This window comes from Strigops habroptila, chromosome 8, assembly GCF_004027225.2.
Source record: "Strigops habroptila isolate Jane chromosome 8, bStrHab1.2.pri, whole genome shotgun sequence".
NCBI classification, from domain to species: domain Eukaryota; kingdom Metazoa; phylum Chordata; class Aves; order Psittaciformes; family Psittacidae; genus Strigops; species Strigops habroptila.
In genome coordinates, this window is record NC_044284.2 from 57,306,046 (window position 1) to 57,330,250 (window position 24,205).

At 41.6% G+C, this 24,205-nt stretch overlaps 1 protein-coding gene across 6 annotated transcripts in view; it reads right to left on the reverse strand.

Annotated features, from left to right (window-relative positions):
- GLIS1 (GLIS family zinc finger 1) overlaps positions 1 to 24,205 on the reverse strand; it is a 204,657-nt gene that overhangs the window by 101,075 nt on the left and 79,377 nt on the right. For all 6 annotated transcript variants that reach the window (XM_030493503.1, XM_030493502.1, XM_030493498.1 and 3 more), the window contains one exon: positions 4,007 to 4,205. In XM_030493503.1, coding sequence (XP_030349363.1) covers positions 4,007 to 4,205 — 199 coding nt within the window. The remainder of the gene's footprint in view (positions 1 to 4,006; positions 4,206 to 24,205) is intronic.

The window sequence follows — 24,205 nt, forward strand, 5'->3', positions numbered from 1 at the left end:
GAGAACCTGCAGGATGGATACAAACATCCTTGTCCTGAGAAATATTAGGTTCCCAAAAGTCCCAGGAACATTGATCTGCAGTTTCAGCACAAGATCTTACTCAGACTCAGGGCTATATTGCTCTGATGTTGCAGTGCAGAATGTGAGACACATGAAAGAGGGGAGTTTTGAACCAAAAGACAAGCTGGAATACCTTATCAAAAGCAAATGAGAGGAAGTTGCGAATTCATGCTTCCCACTGCCACAGCCATGTCTTTTCCATGCTCTGCCTACATAATGATAAGAACAAGCTGCCTGTGCAGGTCAGAAGCAAGTCCCTCCTGGGAGCTGCAGTTTTCTCTGTCGTACTGTACATATAGATATATTACATACCCTATGTTAGTTAACACCGCTGAGAGAATCTGGCATTCTTTCAATGTCCCTATGCTTGAATATTGGGGTACTTAACGTCAAGGTAATACAATTAATACAAACTCCCTGTATTCCTGGCAGAATGTTGCCCTCACTGTTCTAGGGAAAGCCCTTTCTTGATCCTTCAAGTCCTGTGCAGGGCAGGGGGAGAAGCGGCACAAAACCAAAACTGATGTGAGAGAGAAACAAAATGTCTGGCATCCAACTTACTGGGTGACTCCTCTTATATCCACTGGCTATTTGCTCCTGTAATGGCATCTTGCTGTTGGAGGCAGGGATCAGATTCCGGGCCTGGTACACACAGGCAGTGCTGGTTGTAAGGATTTCACAATCTCTGGACAGTAGCCAAATATAAATGCATATGAAACAAAGAGCCAAGAGGGGTGCAAGAGGGACAAACGATAGCAGGAGAGTGTAAAGAGCACTGTGTGGACATGCAGCATGAGCAGCTCTGGGAAGCTTCCAAACGAGCAGACCTGGAAGGGAGCGGAGTCAGCAGGAGAACATACCCCACACACCCCTCTTCGCAGGGAGCATCCATGTACCAGGGATGGACAGTCTGAGGCAACAGAACTGCTGCTTAAGTGCATGAAAGCTGAGTGTAAGGCCTTTGAAGAGTAACAGCAGCCTCTCAGAGGATACTAAGGCAGTGTTTCCAAAGAGACTCCCTTATGTGGTAATTGGAGCCAGAGCACGAGGCCAGTAGCACCATGCCAGAAGTACTGCAGTTCCCAACCGCCCTCAGAGGAAAAGACGACTGTATCTGAAATCTCCACATTATTTACAAAACATACATGCCTTCAACTGCCACTGTAACTGTGCAATCAGTGATAACTGATGGGTTTAAGAAGCTGGAGGGGATTGCTCTGCTGCGCATCCAGGGACCCTCTGCAACACTATCTGACTGCTCTGATGTCTTCCCGGTTTTATGTGCCGAGCACTGAGCACAGCGTGGCGGGTTTGCTGTGACTGATAATGGATTATTTGACAAAAGGCCAACATTAGCTGTGTGCTGACTCCAGTTGTGGTGAGGAAGGTATTAGGAGTTTTCCAGTCCCACACACAGATAGCATGTCACAGCAATTATGTTGCACAACTTCAAAGCTATTAACTGAGTGGCAAAAAGGGGCTGGGAAGAACGCGGATTGTGATTCTTGGATTAAGGCAGTCATCCCTAGAATACAGTTACTGAGAGAATGTGATTCAGGGAGAAGCTGAAGGGGATAACAAATTTCAGTGCACTGAGGGAAAGAAGGACAAAGCCAATCATAACCCCAAATCCTAAGGGAGATTTTCGATTGCTAGGGGAGGTGCTCTCTGGTTTGTTGGGTTTTCCTTGGATGTTCCATATCCTAGAAATGCAGAGTGGTTCAAAGCTCAACCCAGAGAGATCGTTTGACTTTGCATCTTCCTTTATTTCTGTGCTGGTTACTAGAGCTGGACAGAACCACCAGAGTTTGCCCTGACTTCTGTGTGCTCCAATATCTGTCCATTCCAGCCCTATTTCTCTCCTCCATTTTCTAATAAAGGCTGAAATCTGGGGAGGCACAGAGCACCCTTGGCTCCCATTGACTTCACTGGAACCTGATGGGCATTCACCCCCACCTCAGTTATGTTCTCCTGTTTTCAGATCTTCAGGGAAAGACCATGTTTTCTGTTACTTGCTTGTCAAGAATCTTTAGCCTCACAAACATCATGAACAGAAATCATCCCAACTGCTGTCCAACCTCTCTTACAGGAGACAAGGTTTTGGCTCTGCGTCTCATGAGTAGCATGATGATGAAATTAGACACTGTGTATATGAGGTCCATAGAGCAGAGCTGGGCATTGGCTTTACCTTGCAAACCCCATGCAGGCAAAAGCAGTATTAGTGAGGTAGACAGACAAGCAGAGGATGACTAGTGAGACACACAAACAACCCATAAAGGAATGGAAGGGTCCTCCAAGATCGTCTCCAAACATTTCCAAACTGTTGCTTAGAAACAACAGAGCTTCAAGGCTTTAGACCATGCTACAAGGCAAAGGAAAGGGAATCAGGCCTATCACCTGCTAGTTTCTCATATTATGCAGCAGACAATCCTTTATGCTGTTCTGGGAATCCTCATCCAAATGGGGACTGGAAGGGGTTCATATTTCTGAGGTGGGTACTGTGATGCCTGGTATGCAGGTATCTGTCATTTCTTCATTATAGATTTTACAAAAAGGTTCATAAAGATCTAAGCAGAGTATTCTCTTCATTCTTTTGTTTGCTCCGGCCCTAATTATCTTTGTTTCATAAACTGATAGAATAAAAAGAGGTTGGTAACTGCCAGTCCCATACTGAGTCAGAAAGAAGCTGAGAGAGCAAACTTACATCCAGCTGCAATGGCATCTACAAATCCTTATAGCAACAGCAGAGTATTTTGTTATATGGCTTGAATGTTATTTGTCCTTTTCAAACAAACAAACAAACAAAAAGCTCTTTCCACTTGCTTGCCATATTGCCGTGCCTCCTCCTCCTGAAAACACAGATGTTCTTACCCCACCAATAAATGGAAAAGGGGAAACAAGACATAAATATGTATAATAAAATGAGAAACAGTCAGATTTCCAAGACTAAGCTGTAGGCCGTATTTCCTCTTGCTATGACTATGGAAATTTGGGGTTGATAGTTCCATGCACAGAGTGCCAATTATTCCAAGTATCTAAGATAAAGCTACAACTTTACTGAGGTTTTTCTTTTCTACAGCTCTTCAAAAAGGTCAAGATTATTCTGTATTATATTGCCTGCCAAAAAGCAGTGTAATTAAAATAGATGGACAGATTTTACTTTGTAGCAGGCTTCTATTCACAATGGATGTCTGTTTAGGGTACTTGTTTAAAATCTGGTAATGTTAAATTTGTAACAACAACAAAAAAATAATGGAGTTCTGTGTTTTCATATAATTAATTTATAGCAAATGTTTAAATAGAGATTCTGTTCATAGCATATCCAACTGCAGTGTATATATCAAAACCAGAGACCAAATTTTCACATTACGGCCTTAAAAGCAAACACCAAGGATGTGGCTGTATGGGAACACTGAAAATACTTCATTAAAGGAAACGCTGTAGAAATAAAAGTGGCATTGGCTTCAGGTAGGTTTGATGGTGGCATGCCAAATTGCCATATGGGAGACACTGGTTTGGGAGCAAGTATCATCCCTGCCTTCCAGGCTGCAATTTAGAAACATGTCATTGGGGTGGAGGTACAGAGGAGGCAAGTCTGACCCTACTTAAGCCCCTAGCAAAACTCTTGTTGACTTCTGAGCATGTTGGAAGAGCCCCCACGGAGCAGCTGTATTTAATCTGCAATTCAGGGGGCTGCAGCTGCACACACAGTGACTCCTCCTGGCACTGCCTTGGACACTTTCTGTGCACATGTGCATGTCCCTACATTGCAAACCTGCAGATGAGCAGTGTGATTAAAGCAGCATTCAAAGCACTTCCAAAATGAAGCAAAAGCCAAAAATACCCTTCCAAATGTAGCACCCATGGATGGCACTGAGAAACAGTTCTGACAAAGAAGCACTCCAGAAGAGTGAAGTATATCAACCAATAAAACTTGCGGTGGTACCTTATATCGGAGTGTGTCAAGTTCAGCTGACCAACATGAAGCAGTCTCTCACAGGACAGCGGGTGGTCTCGCATCAGGGAGTTTCCTGTGTGGATGAACAGACCTTGTCTGCAGACAGGTACCGAGCTACTTGTCATCTCCATGTCCATCATGTTCTTCTTCTCAGAGATCAAGTTACAATGGTTGTAGCCACCGTTCACTGTCAAAAAAAAAACCCAAAGAAATTAATAATCATAAGCCTTTGACTAAGAACCCTCCACCTGACTACTGCTTTGTATGCTCAGTTTGGATGTCCTTGCAGAATTCTTGTAAATGACACAGCAGTGGAAATGAAAGGTTTCACAAGGAAGCAAAAATGAATTGCAAAGGAATTTGGATCTCTGAACTATGGTTGTTTATTTCTCATTTTAAGTTTTGTGGCTATTTTACACTTCATAATGTAACTCAAAAACCCCTTAGCCTGATAGCTTCATTTCCTTCTGTTTATTTCTATGGTGGAGTCTTGCCTGTGTTAGATTTTGCAGAAGGATGTTTCAGAGTCCCTTTATTTTCAGGGAGAGGCACTCTCTGAAAACAGTGACGTAAGTCAAGTTTTTCTTTGCACACAATTATCTCTATCATTATGACTTTAGATGGGCATGTTTCTACTTTACTGTCAGGTCAACAGTGTGAAAAAATGTAACTAATTTTGTTTCAATGTATACATTTCACTGCATTTTCCAAGCAAGCTATTATTATAAATGTTAATAATAATAACATATTCGTCCCTGGTGAATATTACATTTTAACAGAGTTGGTAAAACAGACTAGAGCTATAGCAATATTCTTCAGAAATACATATAGAACCACAAATGACAATCTAGCTAAAAAGAAGGGACGAAGCAGAAATTGAGAATTTAGATTGCATTGGTCAAACACCAGCAATTTCATTTAACTTAAAGCATACTAGTTGGGTTCTTTACCTCCTGTGAACTAGCCAAATACTCATAGATAAGCATATATAAAAGTAGTTGTAAGAAATTTAGCCTTCAGAGGCTAGCTAAAAGTCACAATAGCCATTTCCCATCATTTTCACCACTGTGTATGAATTGTGCTTTTAAAATACTAGGTCTTCAACACTGCCCCTCAAAGCAAAGATACCCTTAACATACATGAACCCCCTTTTTCTCTTATGGACAGCTGCTAATGCTTGTGGACTTGGTCTTTTCTAACCTAAATGATTCTAATATTATAGCAAAGGCAAGTGGGAGAGCCCAAGCTGCTGTGGTCCTCTATAATTACAGTCAATGACGCTTTGAAAGTGATGAGAATCATGTTCAGAGTCTTGGTGAGTATAAATGAGAAGAAACAGGTGACTGGGGAGGGCAAAAAAAAGTCTCTGGTAACTGGAGAACTTGTGAAAGGGATCACAGCACAAAAGTCCATTCTCCTCCACTGGCTGGGCTCCACAGCCTCCCCATCATGCTCCGCAGCACCATTGTGATAGGGAAGCCCTATGGCAGATGAAGATGTAGAGCAGGCAAGCATCCAGACCCACAGAAAAGAGAGGGTACATCTGACACCCAAATTACAAGTTTCATGAGGCATTATTGTGACATTTCCAGAATAGAGTTCCCTGTTCCCAGTGAAACATTTTCAGTGTTTGGCTGATACACTACATTTGTTGACCATTTATTTGATTTCTATTTTTTTTAAAAGTCAGAATACTTAAAATTGGAAAAAACAATACTGGGATTTTCCCACCCAGCTCCATCACAATGCCAAGGCAACTCTCAGGAAGTGTAGGCCAGCATTATTTTATATAGACAAAAAGCCTACGTAAGATTTTTAGGAATAATACAGGAGTTTTTAAAGATAAAGAAATTTGTATTTAACTATACAAAATGGGCTGTTAACCTTCTTTATGGTAATTAATACATATGTTCTAGTTATTTCAGGAGTATTTCCAGAGACATGAATCCACTGATACTATGTAATTATTCTGAATTACTCTGAAGACATGAAGTAATCGCACAGACATGTAGCATCCTTTAGCCTGCACAGGGCAGCCACTTCGGACCAAAGCATTTCAGAAGATCACTTTGGATGCCTTTCAGCTCCTAAGGGGGTGTTTGTGACAATTAGCACTGCTCTGCTTGTTATCATCACACAAATTATCATGATATCCTCTGGAGTCCACAGCTCCGTCGGGCTTTATCCCATTCCTATTCTGGCTTCATCCCATCATAATTTAACTCACTTCAAGGCTAATATCTACCTTTGCAAGACTGTATAATCAGGCTCATGGCTGTTAATTTGGATAGATGAATCACATTTAAAGGGTATCTAAATACACTGTTGAACACTGGTGAAATAAGTTCTATACACTTTTGAAGTGTATACACTACACCACGAGAAGTTGGTAGATCAGTCATACTTAAAATACCCAGTTCACAGTTTCTCTCCTTTTCCATCAGCAGTGATACTTGGAATATATTCAAGGTGTATCTTCCCTCCAAAATACTGTAGATTCTTTTTTAATGTTTAAGATTTATACTGGGCTTATAATAAAAACACTTTCTTTCTTTCTTTCATTCCCCAAATGATACAAGTCTGAAATTCATTAGAGCTTTCTAGATATGCATTTTATCAATTTTATCATATTATTAAAACACAGAAACTTGAAGCTTCTACCAAAGTTCAGCAAGACCAACTGTAGCACACACCGATACCTATTCGTGTGAGGATGGAGGTTTCCTAGAATAACATGAACATTATCCCTGTGCTGTCAGAAATTATTATCTTCTCTTGTAGCTGTCAAATCAGAAAACACATTTTCCCCCTGCAAAGGAACAGAACACTCATGCTATATCCGTGAAATTATGTCTTTCAGCCAATCCACTGTACATTTGCCTTCACGAAGCACCTTACAGAGTTATTAACAAGCCTGGAAGTTTCTTGCACAAAAGTGCCTTGAGTGAAGTCACACTCACATCAGAGCCCTCTGAAATGTGCCCACCACATGGGATTTGGAACAAAGACAGACAAGGAACACCACCAGCCCCGCAGCAACTAAAATAAGAACTGAGATTGCCTCTGAACACAGACAACCAGAGTCCACATTCAGCTGCTCAAGCACATGTGAAAGCAAATTCATTGCCTCTGAAAAGAAGGAAAATAGTCTGGTTTACACCAGTGTAACTGAGAACGGAATCTGGCCCTTTGACAACTAGCTGTTTTATACAATATTAATATCACTGGATGGCATACACAAGATTTAAACATTTTCCATGTCTGGAACTAGATCTCTTCTTTCACTGGTATCGAGGGGCCTTTAACTTACATACTGTAACTTACCAATAAGAGATGAAAAGAGCACATGCTCCTTGCCTTATACCAGAGGGTTACCCCGCTTTCAGTAGAACCGTAGCCATTTCATAAATCCATATAAAAAACTAATCCTAATTTACAGAGAGTAAATCTAATAAAAGCAGAATGGTTTCCAGAAGGATCTCATGGAAGTGGAATCCATCAAGGTAACTTTTGTTTTTCTCTTTTTCTGTCCTGCAGTTTTGATTTATATCTTTACATTTAAATGCTCGTGAAGGGAACAGAAGAGTTGATACAGTAGTGTGCAAAGGCTGCAATCAGGCAATTCCTTCCATATGAGTAATCACGTTGGTTGAGTTTTGGATATCTTGCTTCTTTCATTCTGGGGCAAATGACTTTGGGGAGATTTTTCTTGATTTATGCCAGATGAAGACATGTGAATATTGGTCCCATTGACTGTGATGAGGCTACACACCTTACACTGGTCAGGATCTGCAGAGTCAGCCCTATCTTTCTTGCTGGGGGTGAATTCTCCCAGAGGAAAACAGAACATCTCCCCACATAAAGGGAAACCTGTCTGTGTAACAATGAGATCAGCATTTAAAACAACTCTAGTAAAGGGCAGCAGCTCTCTTTCTTCCCTGGGGAACATCTTGTTTACCATTCAGGAAGGCTTCACTCTTACTGATAAAATTAGCTATTAAGGCTAAGAAGGTAACAGCAAGAACTTACCAAAAGGGCAGTTATTCAACAATAAACACATGTTGCAGTGCTTTGGAGTTTACCTCATTAAGGCCAATGAACAAATAACTGAAATGATATATAATTGAAATGACTCACATTCAAAATAGAGATAGATTTGAAGTATTTGCCTAACATACTTTGATATCCCCAGAGCATTGTGGGTTTTGTGGCAAAGACCAAACTAGGTCATTTGCCTTTTTTTTTTTCAGTTACTGTTTCATTCTCTTTAATTACTTCATTTTATATATATAAAAAAAAATTTGCCATTCTTGGTTTTGTTTGGATGTGATGTCCAAAATTTACCACGACAACACTGAGAAATGGAACGCAGTTACTGGCAGCTGGATGAGTCACGTGAGAGTGAAAGACCAAACAGTACCAGATTGTCTCAAACAAGTGAAAATCAGCCACACTACAAGAGGCCATCAAAGCCCTCCACTGACAGAGAATGATTAACTCAAAAGGTGCCAATGCAGCAAAGCCATGTATTGTAGGGAAGAGACTGAACCCGTACTCAGCAATGCATTCCACATAACTAGAGCTGAATAATCTCTATTACTGTATGGCTGGAGTGACTGACACAACTCATACAGTCAGCAATTTAAGAGCATCAAGAGAGACGCACAGCATTATGCTGCCTGCTTGAAGGCTCTAACAAATGAACTGAATGCTTCAAAACACTGAATCTTCAAAATGCTTCATGAACACAGAGCATTTTCAACATTTTCAACAACAACTAAATCAACGCTTTTGCAAAGTTTTTTATGCCTGTCGTACCCTTCTCTATAGTGAATGGGAGGGTTTTGTCTTAATCCTGCAACACCAAGCCTGAGGGACAGAAAAGTAGCATAAAGGCCAGAAAGTAGATACTATAGCTGTTCTTATACCTCCTACAAGGCAAGTCCTACTGTGTAATCATGAAGACAGATTTCCTATGCCTTGTGAAAAAACATGGTTTCTCCTTCAGTTTCAGTGAACCACTATTAGAAGAGATAAGAGTTTGGGGCTCAATTTTTCTATTATGGACACAGCTTAAGAGGAGGAAAACACTTTAGAAGTAGGCTGGTGTGATTAGCCATGTAGGACCTTACAGTCTTAAGCAGACTTTACCCCAACGTAACATTGTTCTTTTCACTTAGATCTTTAAGCTCCTAAAAAGATATCCTAAAGGTGGACTTCCAGACCTTGGCCTTGACCCCCTAAAGAGGGAATGTTTAGGTCTCTTCTTGACCTCTTTGCAGTTGTTTGCACCATTTAGTACACAACAAATCTCTAAACATTTAGGCTTTTCACCACTTGAAAAATTAGAGTTCTGCACATTAAGAAATCTTTGCAATAATTTGTAATGCAGTAGAAGACTTCCAATAACATTTGGCTATGAAAGATTAGTGGTTTTAAATTACATAAACATGATGTGGTCCCAGATTGTCCAACCACGACTTGTGACAACCGTTTATGCAGGTAAATGTATACTCTCACAAAGCTTTGAGAACTCACATATTCTTATTACAAGTTAAATCTTACCCTGTGTATTTTTGGAAGTTCTCTCTGTGTTTTGATTTAATCTCTGTCTGATATCAATACTGTGCCCCACAAGGTTTCCTTCCTGGGTTAGAGGGCAGCAAGAAACCCCTTACTGTTAAATAGCGCCAAAGCTTTGCATTAAGGTGCAAAATTCCTTTCCTGTTTCATTAATTCAATCATCTCACAGAATCATAGACTGTTTTGGGTTGGAAGGGACCTTAAAGCTCATCCAGTTCCAACCCCCTGCCATGGGCAGAGACACCTTCCACTAGAGCAGGTTGCTCCAGAGCCCTGTCCAACCTGGCCTTGAACACTGCCAGTTCATAATAATTATCTGAGTCTTGAGTGATGCACAGGTAGTAAATGCAGGATGTGAACATCATGCTGAGGAAACAACTACACAACTACACGGATAGTGACTATCAAAGTCAATGTTCTATGGAAAAGTTACTCAAAATGTTCAAATATAATTGTGCAGTTCTTTAAGCCCCTTGGGCAGCCCATGGGGTCAAACGTACTGACTTTCAGTATGACCATTTGTCATGAACAGCTCCTTTGGTTCATTTACACTGGCAAAGGAAGGCAGCAGTTATTTCTCCAAAGCAACAAGAAGAGATCTTCAAGTCTCTTTTGTTGCTGTTTTGTCCTTACCTGAGGACTGAAGTAGTTAACAATAACAGCACTAAACTTTCACTGCTGCATTCAAGAGTTTGTATCTCAAAGACTAACAAAGCAGCTCACACTGCTTTCCAGGTTCACCTTAGACCTGGGTATCAGTTACAATTTGTTCACATTTTAAGACCTGTTTTATACAGCTGGTAGAGACTTGGCTTCATTTTTTTAAAATGCTTGTACATTATCTTAATAAAAACACAGTGAGAGCCAAAAGATTCTTTTATTACAGACTGTACTGTATAGTGAGAGTCAAGTGAAGACCCAAATTGTCCTACATATGTGTATCACATGTAGGTGGCAGATCCTCTGCCTACTTGAAGGCGATATGACGCTATAAAAGATTAGGGTTAAAACCAACAGCAGTCAATAAGATTAGAATAAAAAAGACGGATCTCTTTCCTGTACCATGCTATAAAATCCTATAACAGAAATACTTATTGCTTTACTTTCACGTTGATGTATGAGTGAAGACAGAAGGGCTAAGAAAACTCTTGTAATCTAAAACAACCCAGCTAGTGAAATAAATTGTCGAGTATCAATCTTAAAAACTTGTGAAAGATAAATACAACCCATGTGTGTCTTTCTAGTAAAATCTGGACCCTAAGTGTTGGCTACATCTATATTTGTTATTTCATGTTCAATTTATTTTTAAAACAAGTTATTTGGATTGCATTTTATTTCTGTTCTGTGGAATTTCTTTTCGCAGACTACACACAGATTTTGCAAGAGTGAATGACTTGGGCTGGCATGACCGAATAAAGCAGCGTGGTTGATTTTATATCAGTTTAACTTAAAACAATTTGAAAACATTTCAGTAGTTTCAAGATCTGTAACCTTTTCACCTTCAAGCATGTGGATACATATGGCTCCCATATCTGACTTTCTCATGCTATTTTAAAGGTAATCTTGGAGTCCAACAGGCAGAGAAGAACGCAGTAACAATACACTACATCTTTCAGTGCTAACACTGCTTGCAATGGTTCGTAGTTCAGGTTTCCAGCACAGACCTTCACAACACTTTCTGAAGTTAGCAAGTACAGCCAAGATTCAGGAGAACACATGCCATGTGCTTAGGTTCCAGTGACTTCATAGTCTTAGCTGATGTTCTCAGTTAGGCTCTAGATGTGTAAGAATATAACCATTTTAGGCAACAGCGAATAGATTGACAGAGAAATAAAATAACTCTGCTATCACAAGGAGTCTCTCATTCCACGCAGGTTTGAATCTCAACATTCTTGGCTTCCTATTTGGATCTCAGACCTCTAAGTTATGCCCCCAAACAGAGCTGAGAGCAGACTGAAAATGACCATTGCCCTCTTTTGTGGCAATCAGGACAAAACCTTCTGGAGCCTGATGAAACACAGGTCTTGTCATTACATTCATTGTTACAGAGTCTCCTCAGCTTGGAATCACCTTTTGCCTGTTGCCAGGCAATGTGAAAAATATTATTCTCAGCACATCTGGCCTTTTTTGTGGTCAGTTATCCTTCCTCACTACTTGGATTGTAGTAACAGGGGGAAAAGACATTAAAATAAATGTTTTAGGAAAATATTAAGCTCAACAAACATTATTTTAATTAAAAGGAAATCCTAAAACCCACCTAATGGGCACTTGGAGAATATAAGCTCAATGTAATGAAATTCGATGTATTTCTTTTTCTTTTTTTAAGAAGCCTGTGTTTGGAATAGGTTTAATTCTCAGTATTTCTGATAGGTAGGATACATCCTTATGATTTTCCTTGCCCTGCCAAACACAGGAGAATAGGGGCTCCCGCCTCTGCCACCTTATTAGTAAAGATGTTCAAAGGAGGCGCAAATACAGCCATTGGCCCCATTCTCCTTTCCCACTTCTTCACTCACCTCTATTTTCCTTTCATTTCTAAGCTCAGTTTCTAACCCTCTTTTTCCACAGTCACCTTTAACCCTCTCCAACCTGTGCCTCACCTCACAGTACATGTTCCATGATGCCATAGATGCAAGACTGCTGCTGCACTGTACAAAACTGGCTCTACCAAATTCGTTGTATGATTTAGATTCACAAGTTTTGACCCTAGCTGAAGCTGGTCACTCTATCTGGGTACCAACGACTGTATTTTTCTATGTGAGCAACACACATAACACACAGAAGCTGCTGTCAGTCTGTCTGGTTTAAACTCCCTGCTCTCACACATGAGATTGACCAACAACCTGTGCTCCCAGAGACCAGCTCGACTGGGACAAATCAATCTACACACCCCAAATAAATGCCATTGTGCACACTGGTGTAAGGTATAAGACAACTGTACACCATTTAGGGTTATGTACACACTCACCTGCCCTTGTCCCCTTTGGTTTGTCTTTTTTGTTGCTCTAAATGGACACCACCAGGTTTTCACTGCAGCCTGTAGTTAGACGGGGCCTGTAGGTTAAAAGAACTCCAGAGTGACTCTTTCAAGACAGAAGTTCACATATTTTCTGATGAGGGTACTTGCATTGTTCCTATTGTAAACATGCTTCCATCATCAATTCTACGACTCCATTGAGAAGACAGGGTCTTTCCATACATGCAAGTTTGAGAAAATCTATTCCTTTGGGTTTTTTTCCTCCCAGCGTTCACTAATATCCAGAGCATGCCTACTATGAACTGCTAGTGTGTTACTGCTTTCCCATTTACTTATTAAACCCTGAACTTTTAAACTCCTAGATCTCCACTCTCCTTTATTTTACTTAGCCCATTTAGCCTCTTTTTTCCATGGAAGTTCTAGCCAGCAGACTATGTAAAGACTCCGCAGGGGTATATGTTCTCCCAAACATTTGAAACACAAGGATGTGCAGGGAATGAAAGCTGGGGGTTTGCCATATGGGACCTTGCATGCGTCTTGTGTAAACATGTATGTCCATGTCCCAAGAAGGAATTTTATGTCTGCCTGGCTCAGCAGTACACTACAAAAACCCACCACCCAATGGAATACAATAAAAGTTATTTCCATCAAGATGTCGGGCTCAAAGATTTAGAAGCCTGGTAGTGTCACCAAGTCAGTAAAGGCCCCAGAAGCTACTGCTACAAAGAGAATCACTGCAGATCACACAGGGTTACACAGAAATGGTAAACTTTAAACAAAGGGGGAAGCTGGTAATTTGTTGTTTTCAGTGCAGTCAGACAGAGGAAAAGGTCTGGTGGGATGTGGATGCACAACATTTGGTCTTAAGGACCTATTTCTGATGCATATATTTAGAAACCAGTCTAGTCATAGTCAAAGGAGACAGAAAATGACTCATAATAGGAATCACTGGGAGTCTAGAACTAACTTTCCATGTTGCCATATGATAGGAATGTTCCAGCATGTAAAGGAAAGACAATGGAGAGGAGCTAGTAAACCTGCATTGCACATCAGCTTCCAGCTACGGGCTGTCTTCCTTTTCCTGGCCCTCCAAAAAGTGTAGATTAAGCTCCTTTCCTATGAGAGGCTTCATGAGTCTCTCCTCTCTACTGAGATCTTCACTCCAAGCTCACTTGTTACAGGAGCTTCTGGGAGACATTTTTCCTGGTTCTTTATAAATCAGTGATGAAAAATTACAGTGAAAATGTATTTGATTGTTGAAGACTACACATTGTTCTAATGCAACTTGCACTGCTTTCTCTGTTCTCTAATTGAGAAGGAGACATCTTCACATAACATGACCTCCATCTAGACCCATTGCAGATCCCTCACACTTACCAAGTAACCTACATCCCCATCAAGCTCTTCCTGCTCTTGCATAAAATAATTTTCTTACAATGAAAATTCAAATCGCTACCACAAATAGGCAACCATTTCACCTACACAGTCTCCTTGACCATTTGACACTTGATACCTAACACAGTAATGGCTTCTTTAAAGCTTAGAATTAACACTGCCAGCAAGAAAATTCAAGACAAACAAACAGTTTCCCCAATACATGCTGAAAAGAGCAACAGCCTACCCCTGCTACTCTTCATTTGCTCTTTCCATTGTTTGACATTGCTTTCTGCCAGGATTTTGGCGTTATTTCAAGACTTGATTTGAAATATATTTAACAGCAAGTCATTTCCAATGTCATTTTCTATTTTACCAGAATTATGCTTGGGACTAGTTCTTTTTAAGTAGAATTTACCCTTCTGCACTCATTGCCAGTGAACGGCCTCTTGCAGGCTCTCCACAACAGAGTGCACTTCTCCCTAACTTTACACAAGTCTGAGGATAGCAGTTACCTATATTGTAGATACATGCAGTGCATGTTAAACATAGACCTTAATGTTATCACCTCTAAGAACAGTCTACTGAAGGACAGTGTCAAACATGAGTTATTGGTGCAATAAATACCTATATGCCATGTAACACAGTAAGAAGAAAAACTGTCTTCTCCTCTATGACTTAAAGATAACTAGTTCAGGTATCTATCCAAAATGAAGCAGCTTCAGACAACAACCGACAGGACAGAACATCTCGACTGCATCAATCTCTTAAAAAAGTCAGATTCTGGTGATGATAACCACAGCACCCTCACCATTACCTGCTCTTCTGTGGGGGCTTTTTAGCAGACTGTGAGTCAGAGTAAGAATGAAGCTATTGTGGAATCTGCTGTGAAGAGGTAAAGGCACAAAGCAGAAGAAGAGAGATGGGATGATGTAGAAAGATTAAAGAGTACGAGGGCTGCTACAAAAAGAGAAGGTTCTCACTGAATGATGCTGGCCTATATGAACACTGAATAAACAACAATTAGAAGTTTAGCTCCTGCTAAAAGCTCTCTGTGAACATTCCAGTGATGACAGTGGGCAGTTGCTATGGATTAGGAGGTATATAGAGTACTCTCTACTTTTACTTAGCACCGCTGCCTTCTACATCCTTCTGTAAACTGGTTCTGCACTTTCCACAAGACTCATGAGAATAAGGTATCTCAGTGTTTACATGAAGCTGGATATTCCAGTGAAGAAACAGATATGCAAGTGTCATTGTAATCACGAGAAGCCCTTTACTCGGATACACAGATTGTGCAATCACAGAAAACAGGGCTGGAAGAGTCTTCAGAAGGTGATTTACTCTACCCTGTGTCCCAACAGCATAATCCAACCTCACAGATGTAATGAGGTGTTTGGCCAATCTGTCCTTCACAGCCTCCAGCAATTCCTCAGCATTCCCAGCAACCTATTCACTTGTTTAACTTGACCACATTTTTTCCTTGATGTCTAATTTGATGTCCCGCTAGCACAACTTGGTCTGTTACATACTGTCCTGTCCAAACTGGACATGGAGAAGAGTCTGTTATCTTGCCCTCCATAGCAACCTTTTATGTCTTTGAAGGCTCTCTCCACTCAAGTCTTCTCTTGCCAGCATTACACAGCCCTCATTATTTCAGATTTTTTCTCATAAATCGTGCTTTCCAGAGCTCTGATCTCTTCCCTCTCTCTCCTTTCTGAACTCTCCAGCAGACCTTTTTCTGTACTTTATAATACTTTTTTTCCCTCCACGTTTTACACTGTCAGATCCTGTTCTCTGCAGATGGTAGCAGGTACACACTTCCTTCACTGTGAGGCAGCAAGGAAGCAGCACAGTGGCAGTCAGACACAGCAGTTAAATCTCATCTAGATTATTTTCTCTTATTTCTTGGATAAGACACAGAATAACAAGGCTAATTAACCTTTGGTATGACCCAGTCTTCCTGTTGGTTCTTACTATTGCATTGAACTGCTCTCTGAAAAATGCCTAGGAATCTCAGTATAGAAGTTACCAAATGCATCCATGCAGACGTAAAAGTTGTCTCCACCAAGGTCACATCACTCCATAGTTCAACTTAGCAGCATAAAACACAAAACAAAAACTCTCAGGAAAGAGGACATACTTGCACACTGTCCAGATTCCGGTGTAACGGCATTCTCAAAACTCTGCCTAGGGCTGACTCTTCCTGATCTACAGCACTTTTTCTGCTGACTATCCCCACCATCAAGAATACATGAAGAGCATGAAATCATTCTAACATGCTGATCTAACTGACCCAGTGAAACTGAGAGTAATCATACTGTCTCTGGGTCCAGTTCTGGTTTTGTCTGGTTGTCAATGAGGAGTCACTGCAATAGACAGTGAAAACGAGAAGGTGCAAGATCAGGCTTACAAAATCTTCTAGAACTGAGTATCTAAAGATGCACACTGAGGGGGACAAATTCTAACACCTCCATTTTAATAACAGCTTCCAGTGCTCAATTAGAGATACAAATACTGCAGCCAGCAACTCAGTAAATATTGTTGAATGATCTTCTACTCAGACCAGATTTGAGGGCCTCAGACTGAGCAGGTCCAGCTTGGTACAACTCTGGGCAGACATCCCACTCCTCTCCTCTTCCCCATCACCTTGGCACACTGCTAACCTTGATAAAGAGAGATGAGGATTTATATCTCGAATGTGCATTTTAATGTGAATTTAGTGCTGGAGAAAAATGCCAAGTGAAGAGCTGTGGAGATGGAAATGTTCCCAGAGAAGGTGAAGTGTGGTCATAAGGTTTGCAAGGTTCCCTAAATGTCAGGACCCAAGAGCCAGAAACTTGCCCTATAAGAACTACTTCAAAGTGGGAAATAGAGACCCTATGGTGAAGTGACTGAGTTTGAGAATAGCAGGCATAGCACAGAAATAGAGAGCTACTTCCAAAGACCACACAGTTTACAGGCTGAAGCCAGCCAGAATGCCAGTGAACTCGGTGGATTGTATTTCTTGTGGGATATCTGCATCCAGTTTAACCACACGCTGTTGGATCTGGAAGTGTATCTTTTAGAAAGACATCAAATCTCAAAGTAGAATCTTTAAATGATGGAGAATTGCTTCTGTGGCAGTTTGTTCCATGGTTCTCAGCATGAATTTTATATAGCTTGAACTTATTTGACTTCAGCTCCCAGGCACTGGGTCTCATTATGTCTTTGTGTGCTAGATTAAAACACAAGACATACCTGGTACTTTCTGCTTCTGTTAGACTTTTCTTCAGTGACTAACTGGCCTTCTCTTTCATTTTCTCGTGGTATAATATACTCTCCAGATCATGCATCATTTGTGTGAATCTTCTTAAACACAGCCAGTTTTTCCAAGGAACCTTGTTAAATTGTCAACGCTAGAACAGTACAATTCTAGAACCATTAACAACATAAGACAGCAGTGTTGTTTTGCTACTTCTGCCTGCTCTGTGCCTAAACACAGCTCTCCAACTATTACTCTGCTGTAGCATGGGAACAGGAACTCTTGTTCAGCATATTCTTCATGTTTTACCTGAAGCTGCCTGGCTGAGTCCTTTAATGCTCTCAGATTTGGGAGGAAGGGAGAAGGATGGTTACTCTGGTTTTGTTTGTGCGTGACTTTATTACAAATCTCTGCTAAGAAACAGAATAAAGTCACCAAATTATACTACTGTGCCTCCAAACCTAATGACCCAGAATGAGTTCTGCTGTCGATGGGCCTAACTCAATAGGCACCACTGAAAACAATGGAGTCCCCCAGTGTGTGACCAAAAAAGAAATAACAACTTTTTAAGGAATGTAGCAACTGCAGAAGCTCAGTAACCACTTATGAAACCAACCATTTGAATTTTTTGTTTACAGGCAAAAAGAGCTCCAGCAATAGTCAGTGAGTGTGAGATTTCTGCTGTTTTAATTATGCCTTTCTTAGGTTTGCCTTGTTTGGTTTAGCACAAGTTCTGCACAATACGTCTAAACCCTATGGCTGGTTTGTAAAAGGCAGCAGAGAGGGAGTAACTGAAGCCATTTAAAAAATAAAGGAGCTGGAAGCTGAATGTATGTGTCAGCCGAGCCCCACGGTAAGCCATGGCCTTTTACAGCTAAAATGATTGCCGAAGGAGCAGAGTACAGCTCACAGAAATCCATGTTACCTGGCAGAAATCCATGTGATCCTGAGCACACACTAAGAAATTAGCTGAGCTGAAGGGGGAGGAATGCAACCTCTGGAAGTTCCCAAAAAGAGAACTTCCAGAAGTTGGAATTTTTCCTTCTCACTGTCATAGCCCTTCATTAGCATGGATCCTGGCAAGAGAGAAAAGATGAAAGCAGTTCAGCTCCAAAATCACTACTTGGGATATGACAGAAGCAAATATCATGCATTATTTGCACTGTAAAGCGTTAGCAGTAGTTTTCCAACAAGCAAAGCAAGTGAAAAAAGAGACTAACAGCAAAGCTGGGCCACCTCAGAGCATGCTGCAGGCATCTCTAAGCTGGTGTGCCTTGAGCTACCAAGACCTCATGCTGTAGGGTAACACCGGGTGGGCTTCCTACCCCCCAGTAAGAAGGTTTGTCACCAGCGGCTGTATTAGGCTGCATCAGGCTGCATCCAGGACTAGGCTGGCAAAACTGCTTAGAGCCTGGTTCAAAGGCAAGCCCAGATGCCAAGCACTGTGCTGCCAGACACATGTGCTTACTCAGGGGATATGCTTAGGAAGAATTAAGCTCTATACAAACACCGGGATGTGTACTGCAGTTGAGTAGTCCCAAACCAGCAAGAGTGGCTTCCCAAAGCTCAGGTCTACATCCCCTGTATGTCAGTGCATTTCCCTCAGTGTGGAAAAGCAAAGTATCTTGTTTCTGTGTAACTGAATCCCAGCCATGTATATACAGCTAATGACTAGTTACACCACACATAATGAAGAGTCACGTTTTGCTAATTGCATAGAAAATAAACAAGCTAAAAAAGAAAACAATTACTGGCTTTGGTAGGAATCTCTCTTGACCTTCCTTCTGGACTCAGATCCTTGATGCTTAGACTGCTATGCATTACAGTCACTGCTGGGCACATGCACAGCGTGCTCTGGTTTTGCTTTCCCTTTAATGCCCTCAGGATCATCCATGGCCTGTTTCCTCACACCCACTTGAGTGAGGTGCAGCCATGGCAAAGGAGCTATCCTCAGCTTTTACTTCTGAGACATAGGTAGAGTTTGTCTAAAACAGACATGCCATGGCACAGCTGTGAGGAAACCTTGTGCCCTCCTTCCCCTCAGCACCGGAAGGGGAACCATTCTTTGTACATACAGTGAGAACTCTGCAATTCTACAGCATGTCCTGTTATTTGCTTATTAATATTGCCAAAGCATAAAGGTTTATAATGCCATTGCAGTTTATTCAGCACAGGAATGATAAAAAGTATTACTCCTGCCTCAGAAAGTTCACATCCAAAAAGGTTGACGGATAGAAGCAACAGAGCACAAAGGAATGATGAGCCAGTGCCACTCAGCACAGCAGCAGCGGCCTTGGCACAACTGTAATGGTTGGCAGGACAGAAAGCAGGGAAGAGGCAGGGAGAGACCTGTCACACATACACAGCATGTTCTGCCTCTGCTCAGAGCTAAGGGAATCTCTCACACTTTCACATCGGTTCTTTTAGTACAGAAATAGAACAAGTCCCTCTTAAGCATCTTATCAGCTGGTGACCTGTGTCTCCCTCTGCTCTCCTATATTCTGAGGTAAGCACTGTGTCACAGCAGTGTCTCCAGAGGTGACATGGTGGTCTGCACACCCCTGTGTGTGTGGGCACTGTGGGTCCTCTCTTCCAGGGAAGCAGCAGCTAATCAGTTGTTTCAGTCACAGCTGGACAGGGACATTTTATATGGACAAGTGGAGGGAGAAGAGAATAAAAAGAAGGGTGGGGAGGAAAAAAAGAGACAAATAAAAAGAGGGACTTATGAGGGACTTACGCTGACAAGTGGCTGTGGGGATAATGACCCAGTCAGAGCTCATGTGTTCTTATAAAAAACTCTCAACAAACCCCAGCATCTGGTAGTTCAGCTGTGGGTTTCCGCTGTTTATTTTTCTATTCCAGTGCTCTCATCCCTATGCACTGCCTGTGCCTGGCTCTGTTAAGCATTCCAAATGCTACAGAGCATAATTGAAAGAATAAAAACCCCAGGCTCAGCATCAGGCACGTACAGAAAAAAATGAAACTGCTTAAATCCTTCCTTACATTGAGGAGAACACAGGCAATAATCCCCCAACACAACGCCAGGCAGGGCTGAGGTGAATGCAGGCTAGGAGTATCAAGACTTATCTGAACTGGTGATTGCACACATGAACACCAGGTTATTCTCTTCTAACCAGAAGGAACCATGACCAACCCCTTGGATGCACAGAGAGAAGCAGTTACTCCAGTGAGCTGTCCAGAGGATGGATCCTGTTCTTCATGTCCTCTTAATTTCAGAGCTTAGTCCTTTCTCTACTTCTTCCCTCCCCCTTCACCTTCATACTGACAATCTCAATTATAAAACCCAACATAACCATCCTGCCTCTGCTGCCTATTGTCTGCCTACTTAAAAAATAAGTCTGACATCGCTTCATGGATGACAAGACATCAAAGGTACCTCCATGCAGCTAAACAGACTGCTGCACCTTCAGTCTGCTTCTTCCTTTCACTCTCACTTAGAACAGTCCCTTATCATGAGGTATCCATAACACAGACTTCATCTCTGACTTGGAACTCTCAGTCCTCACTTCACTTCCAGGCCTTTCTATAGAATATTCCTAAAGCAATGCCTTCCTGATCTACCTGCACTGCCACCTCGTCCATCCAGCTCCCCATTACTCTTTGTTTCTGTTGCTAATACATCATAGAATCATAGAACGGTTTGGGTTGGAAAGGACCTTAAGATCATCCAGTTCCAACCCCTCTGCCATGGGCAGGGACACCACACACTAAAGCATGTCACCCAAGATTCCATCTAACCTGGCCTTGAACACTGCCAGGGATGAAGCACTCACAGCTTCCTTGGGCAACATCCTCTTATGTCATCTTTACTCATGAAATATTTCCCCACTGACGATCATCCAGACTAGTGCAGGAATAAACTAATACACAGGGACAGTAGGCATGAAAAGATGCAAGGTGGCAAGGCTGTTCTCCTGATAAAAACAAGCTATGCAGCTATGATTAAAAAACATGGGAACCCTGAGCTCTATGTGTACTTGGTGAAGATTCCTCTCTTCCAAAACTGGCAGAACTACACTTGTAGGGCTCACCATATGGCACCTAGGTCCTTCTTGCTGTACCACCCCTGCAATACATCATTTTCGCACTATTCCAGCTCCACAGTTCAGAGTCAGGAGAAGAGCAGTGGTCAGTGCAGAGTTCTCTCTAACTCTGCCTTTCAAGGCAGAGTTAGAGAGAATCCCAAAGTAGAGGCTCCGCTCCTTTACAGCGAAGGAAAAGCAGGAAGAGTTTTATCAGCTCCAGAGACGCCGCTCTCCTCCTGGAGCAGGTAGCCCACACTGTGAGGTGTCTGTGCAAAGCCCAAGGGGGCTCGGAATGCCACATGCTCAGGAATGCAGCCTCGGAAAGTAATTTTGGAAAAATCTTCTGAGAAATGGCCTAAGTTTCAGCTATGCGAAGCCACATTCTGCACTCAACCAGCAGCCACCACAGCTGTTAACTGCAACTGGTGATAATCACAGGAGAAGCTTATTCAGTGACAATTTGTTCTCTGGGATTATTACTCTGTTCTTGTAAAAGTTACCTAAATGCTGCGCTCACAGCTACAACAAGAACATTCCTGATGCCAACTCTCAAATTGTTTTCACTTTTAGAGATGCACGATATTGAAAGCAGATGTACCAAACTGAGCCTCTCTTTTTTGCAATGTACTGTAAATGTTTTTAAAATGTGACTCTGGTGCAATGGATGTCAAACAGTCAAATTCAAGGTAAAAATTGCTGCCAAAACCAGAAGACAAATGAAGTTTAAAATAAATTTTGACAGATTAAATGGAGACACTCTGATCCATAAATCAGATGGTCAGTCTCTGGGAGTTAATAATGAACGTATCTTTTCTCCATATTTATTATCCCAAAGATACCTGGAAAACCAAGCCAACATCAAAAGCGAACTCGTACCTCAGTGTCTAAAATACTTCACCCAAGTGGCAGTGAAAGTATGAGCAAGTTCATCTCCCTATATTTGCTTGTCCTGAAGACTGATGAAAGACTAATATTTGTACGTAAGACAGACAACTTCCCCCATTCAGAATCATTCTCTAAACTAAACATTTGAGCTTGGTGCATTTTCAATACCATGTGGCTCGGCATTCACAAACCAGTGATATCTGGATTAGGGTTTTTAAGGTTGTTATGAGCAAAATGGTGTCTGTTTCAAATGGCTTTTTTTGGGGGGTAAAATTATGTTCCAGAAAGGAGAAGACATGAGGAAACAAAACCTTATTCTACCTTCTGTGCAATCTGGTTGGTTACATTGGGTTAATTTCTTCACATGTAAAACGATGCATGCAAATAAAATCAAACCAAAACAAAGGCGGCAGAGCAAAATGTTTTCCAAGCTTTGCAACAGAGTGCTTACAGTGTTTATACAAATAGTAAAGTCTGGCTAAAACAAGCATATGACAGCTCTGTGCTGCTTTCAGACACATGACTCCTATTTGCCATTTATTCCATGTAGGCAGAAGTGGGTGCCCAGGCAGAGCCCCAGTGAAATCCCTGGGGCAATGCATGAATGCAAAGTTTTGCTTGCACACATGCCATTGCTAGATTAGATCTCGTGTGTTGTGCACTCCTTCCATGCTCACTCAACACGCTCCCACTGCAGCTGGACAAATCTAGATAGAAACTGTCCTGGAGGAATTAGTTACTACAGAATACTTAATAAACAAAGGCCTAAGAAATCTGTGCACTAAAACACAACTTTCACCTCCTGGCTTTTTTGTGTGTGTGTATTACAAATTAGATTCCACAATCTGCTGGCATGGATTTTGCTTGGACATCAATGAATTCCCCAAAGAGAACAAGGTCTAGCCAGAATGGATTCCCCAACAGTTGGACATTTTTAGGACAGGGTGCTGGGCCATCTTGTCTAGATTGGATAGTAGGAAAAAATTTATTCACTGAAGGAGTTGTCAAGCATTGGAACAGGCTGCCCGGGGATCTGGCGGAGTCACCATCCCTGGAGGTACTTAAAAGATGTGTAGCTGTGGAACTTAGCGACGTGGTTTAGTGGTGGGCTTGGCAGTGCCGGGTTAGCGGTTGGACTTGAGGAGCTTAAAGGTCTTTTCCAACCTAAACAATTCTATGATTCTATGACTGTGCTTTTGCCAAGAAAGGTTGGAGCAGATGATCCTCGAGGTTCCTTCTGACCTGGTATTCTATGATTCTATGATGATTCAAACTGCAGCACCTGACAGTAAACACTGCAAAAACTAAAGGAGGAGAAATAGCTGTCACAGCAGCCTCCGAAATTGTCAAATTGCAAAGGAGAAGACTGGATTTGCACATACATCTGTAAACATGTAAGCGCCAATACAAACATTAGCATTTGGGAATACTGCACGGATTCAGGACACTGTAGAGATTAATACCATTGCAATAATCTAGACATATGGGGAAATAAAATTCTCTTCAAATACATTTGATGCCGATTCATGAAAATGGTTCTGCCATTTCTCTCAATTGACTATTGTGAATTTTAGTTCATCTGTGAAACCAAATCAGGAATAATCATTAAATCTCACCAGACTGCCTTTGAAATCACACTATTGAAATAACACAGGCAACATTTTCTTTCAGCTGCTTAAGATCACGGCACCCCTCAGAAGTGATATCATACATTAGTTACTACAACTTGATTTTTATAAACACAATCACATACTGACGTTATACAAGCAGATGTACACAGCAGCTTGACTTCACCAATGCTCAGATGAAAGAATGGCCACACCAGGATGGGCAGTTCTCACAGGACTGCAGGGTGACACCCTACCATCACCGTGCACTGGGCTCAGCCACATCCAGCAGTGAAGGGCCTTTCACCAACATCTGGGTCTAAGAAACAGCAATCCTACACAAGCAGTGTTTGCATCCTATGCAAAACCATCCATAGCCAGTATCTATTAAATATAGCTCTGCTTTGACCCTGACATAAGACAGTGCTGGTTCTACTCCCAGCATAGGGCACTCAACACCAGCCATTACTT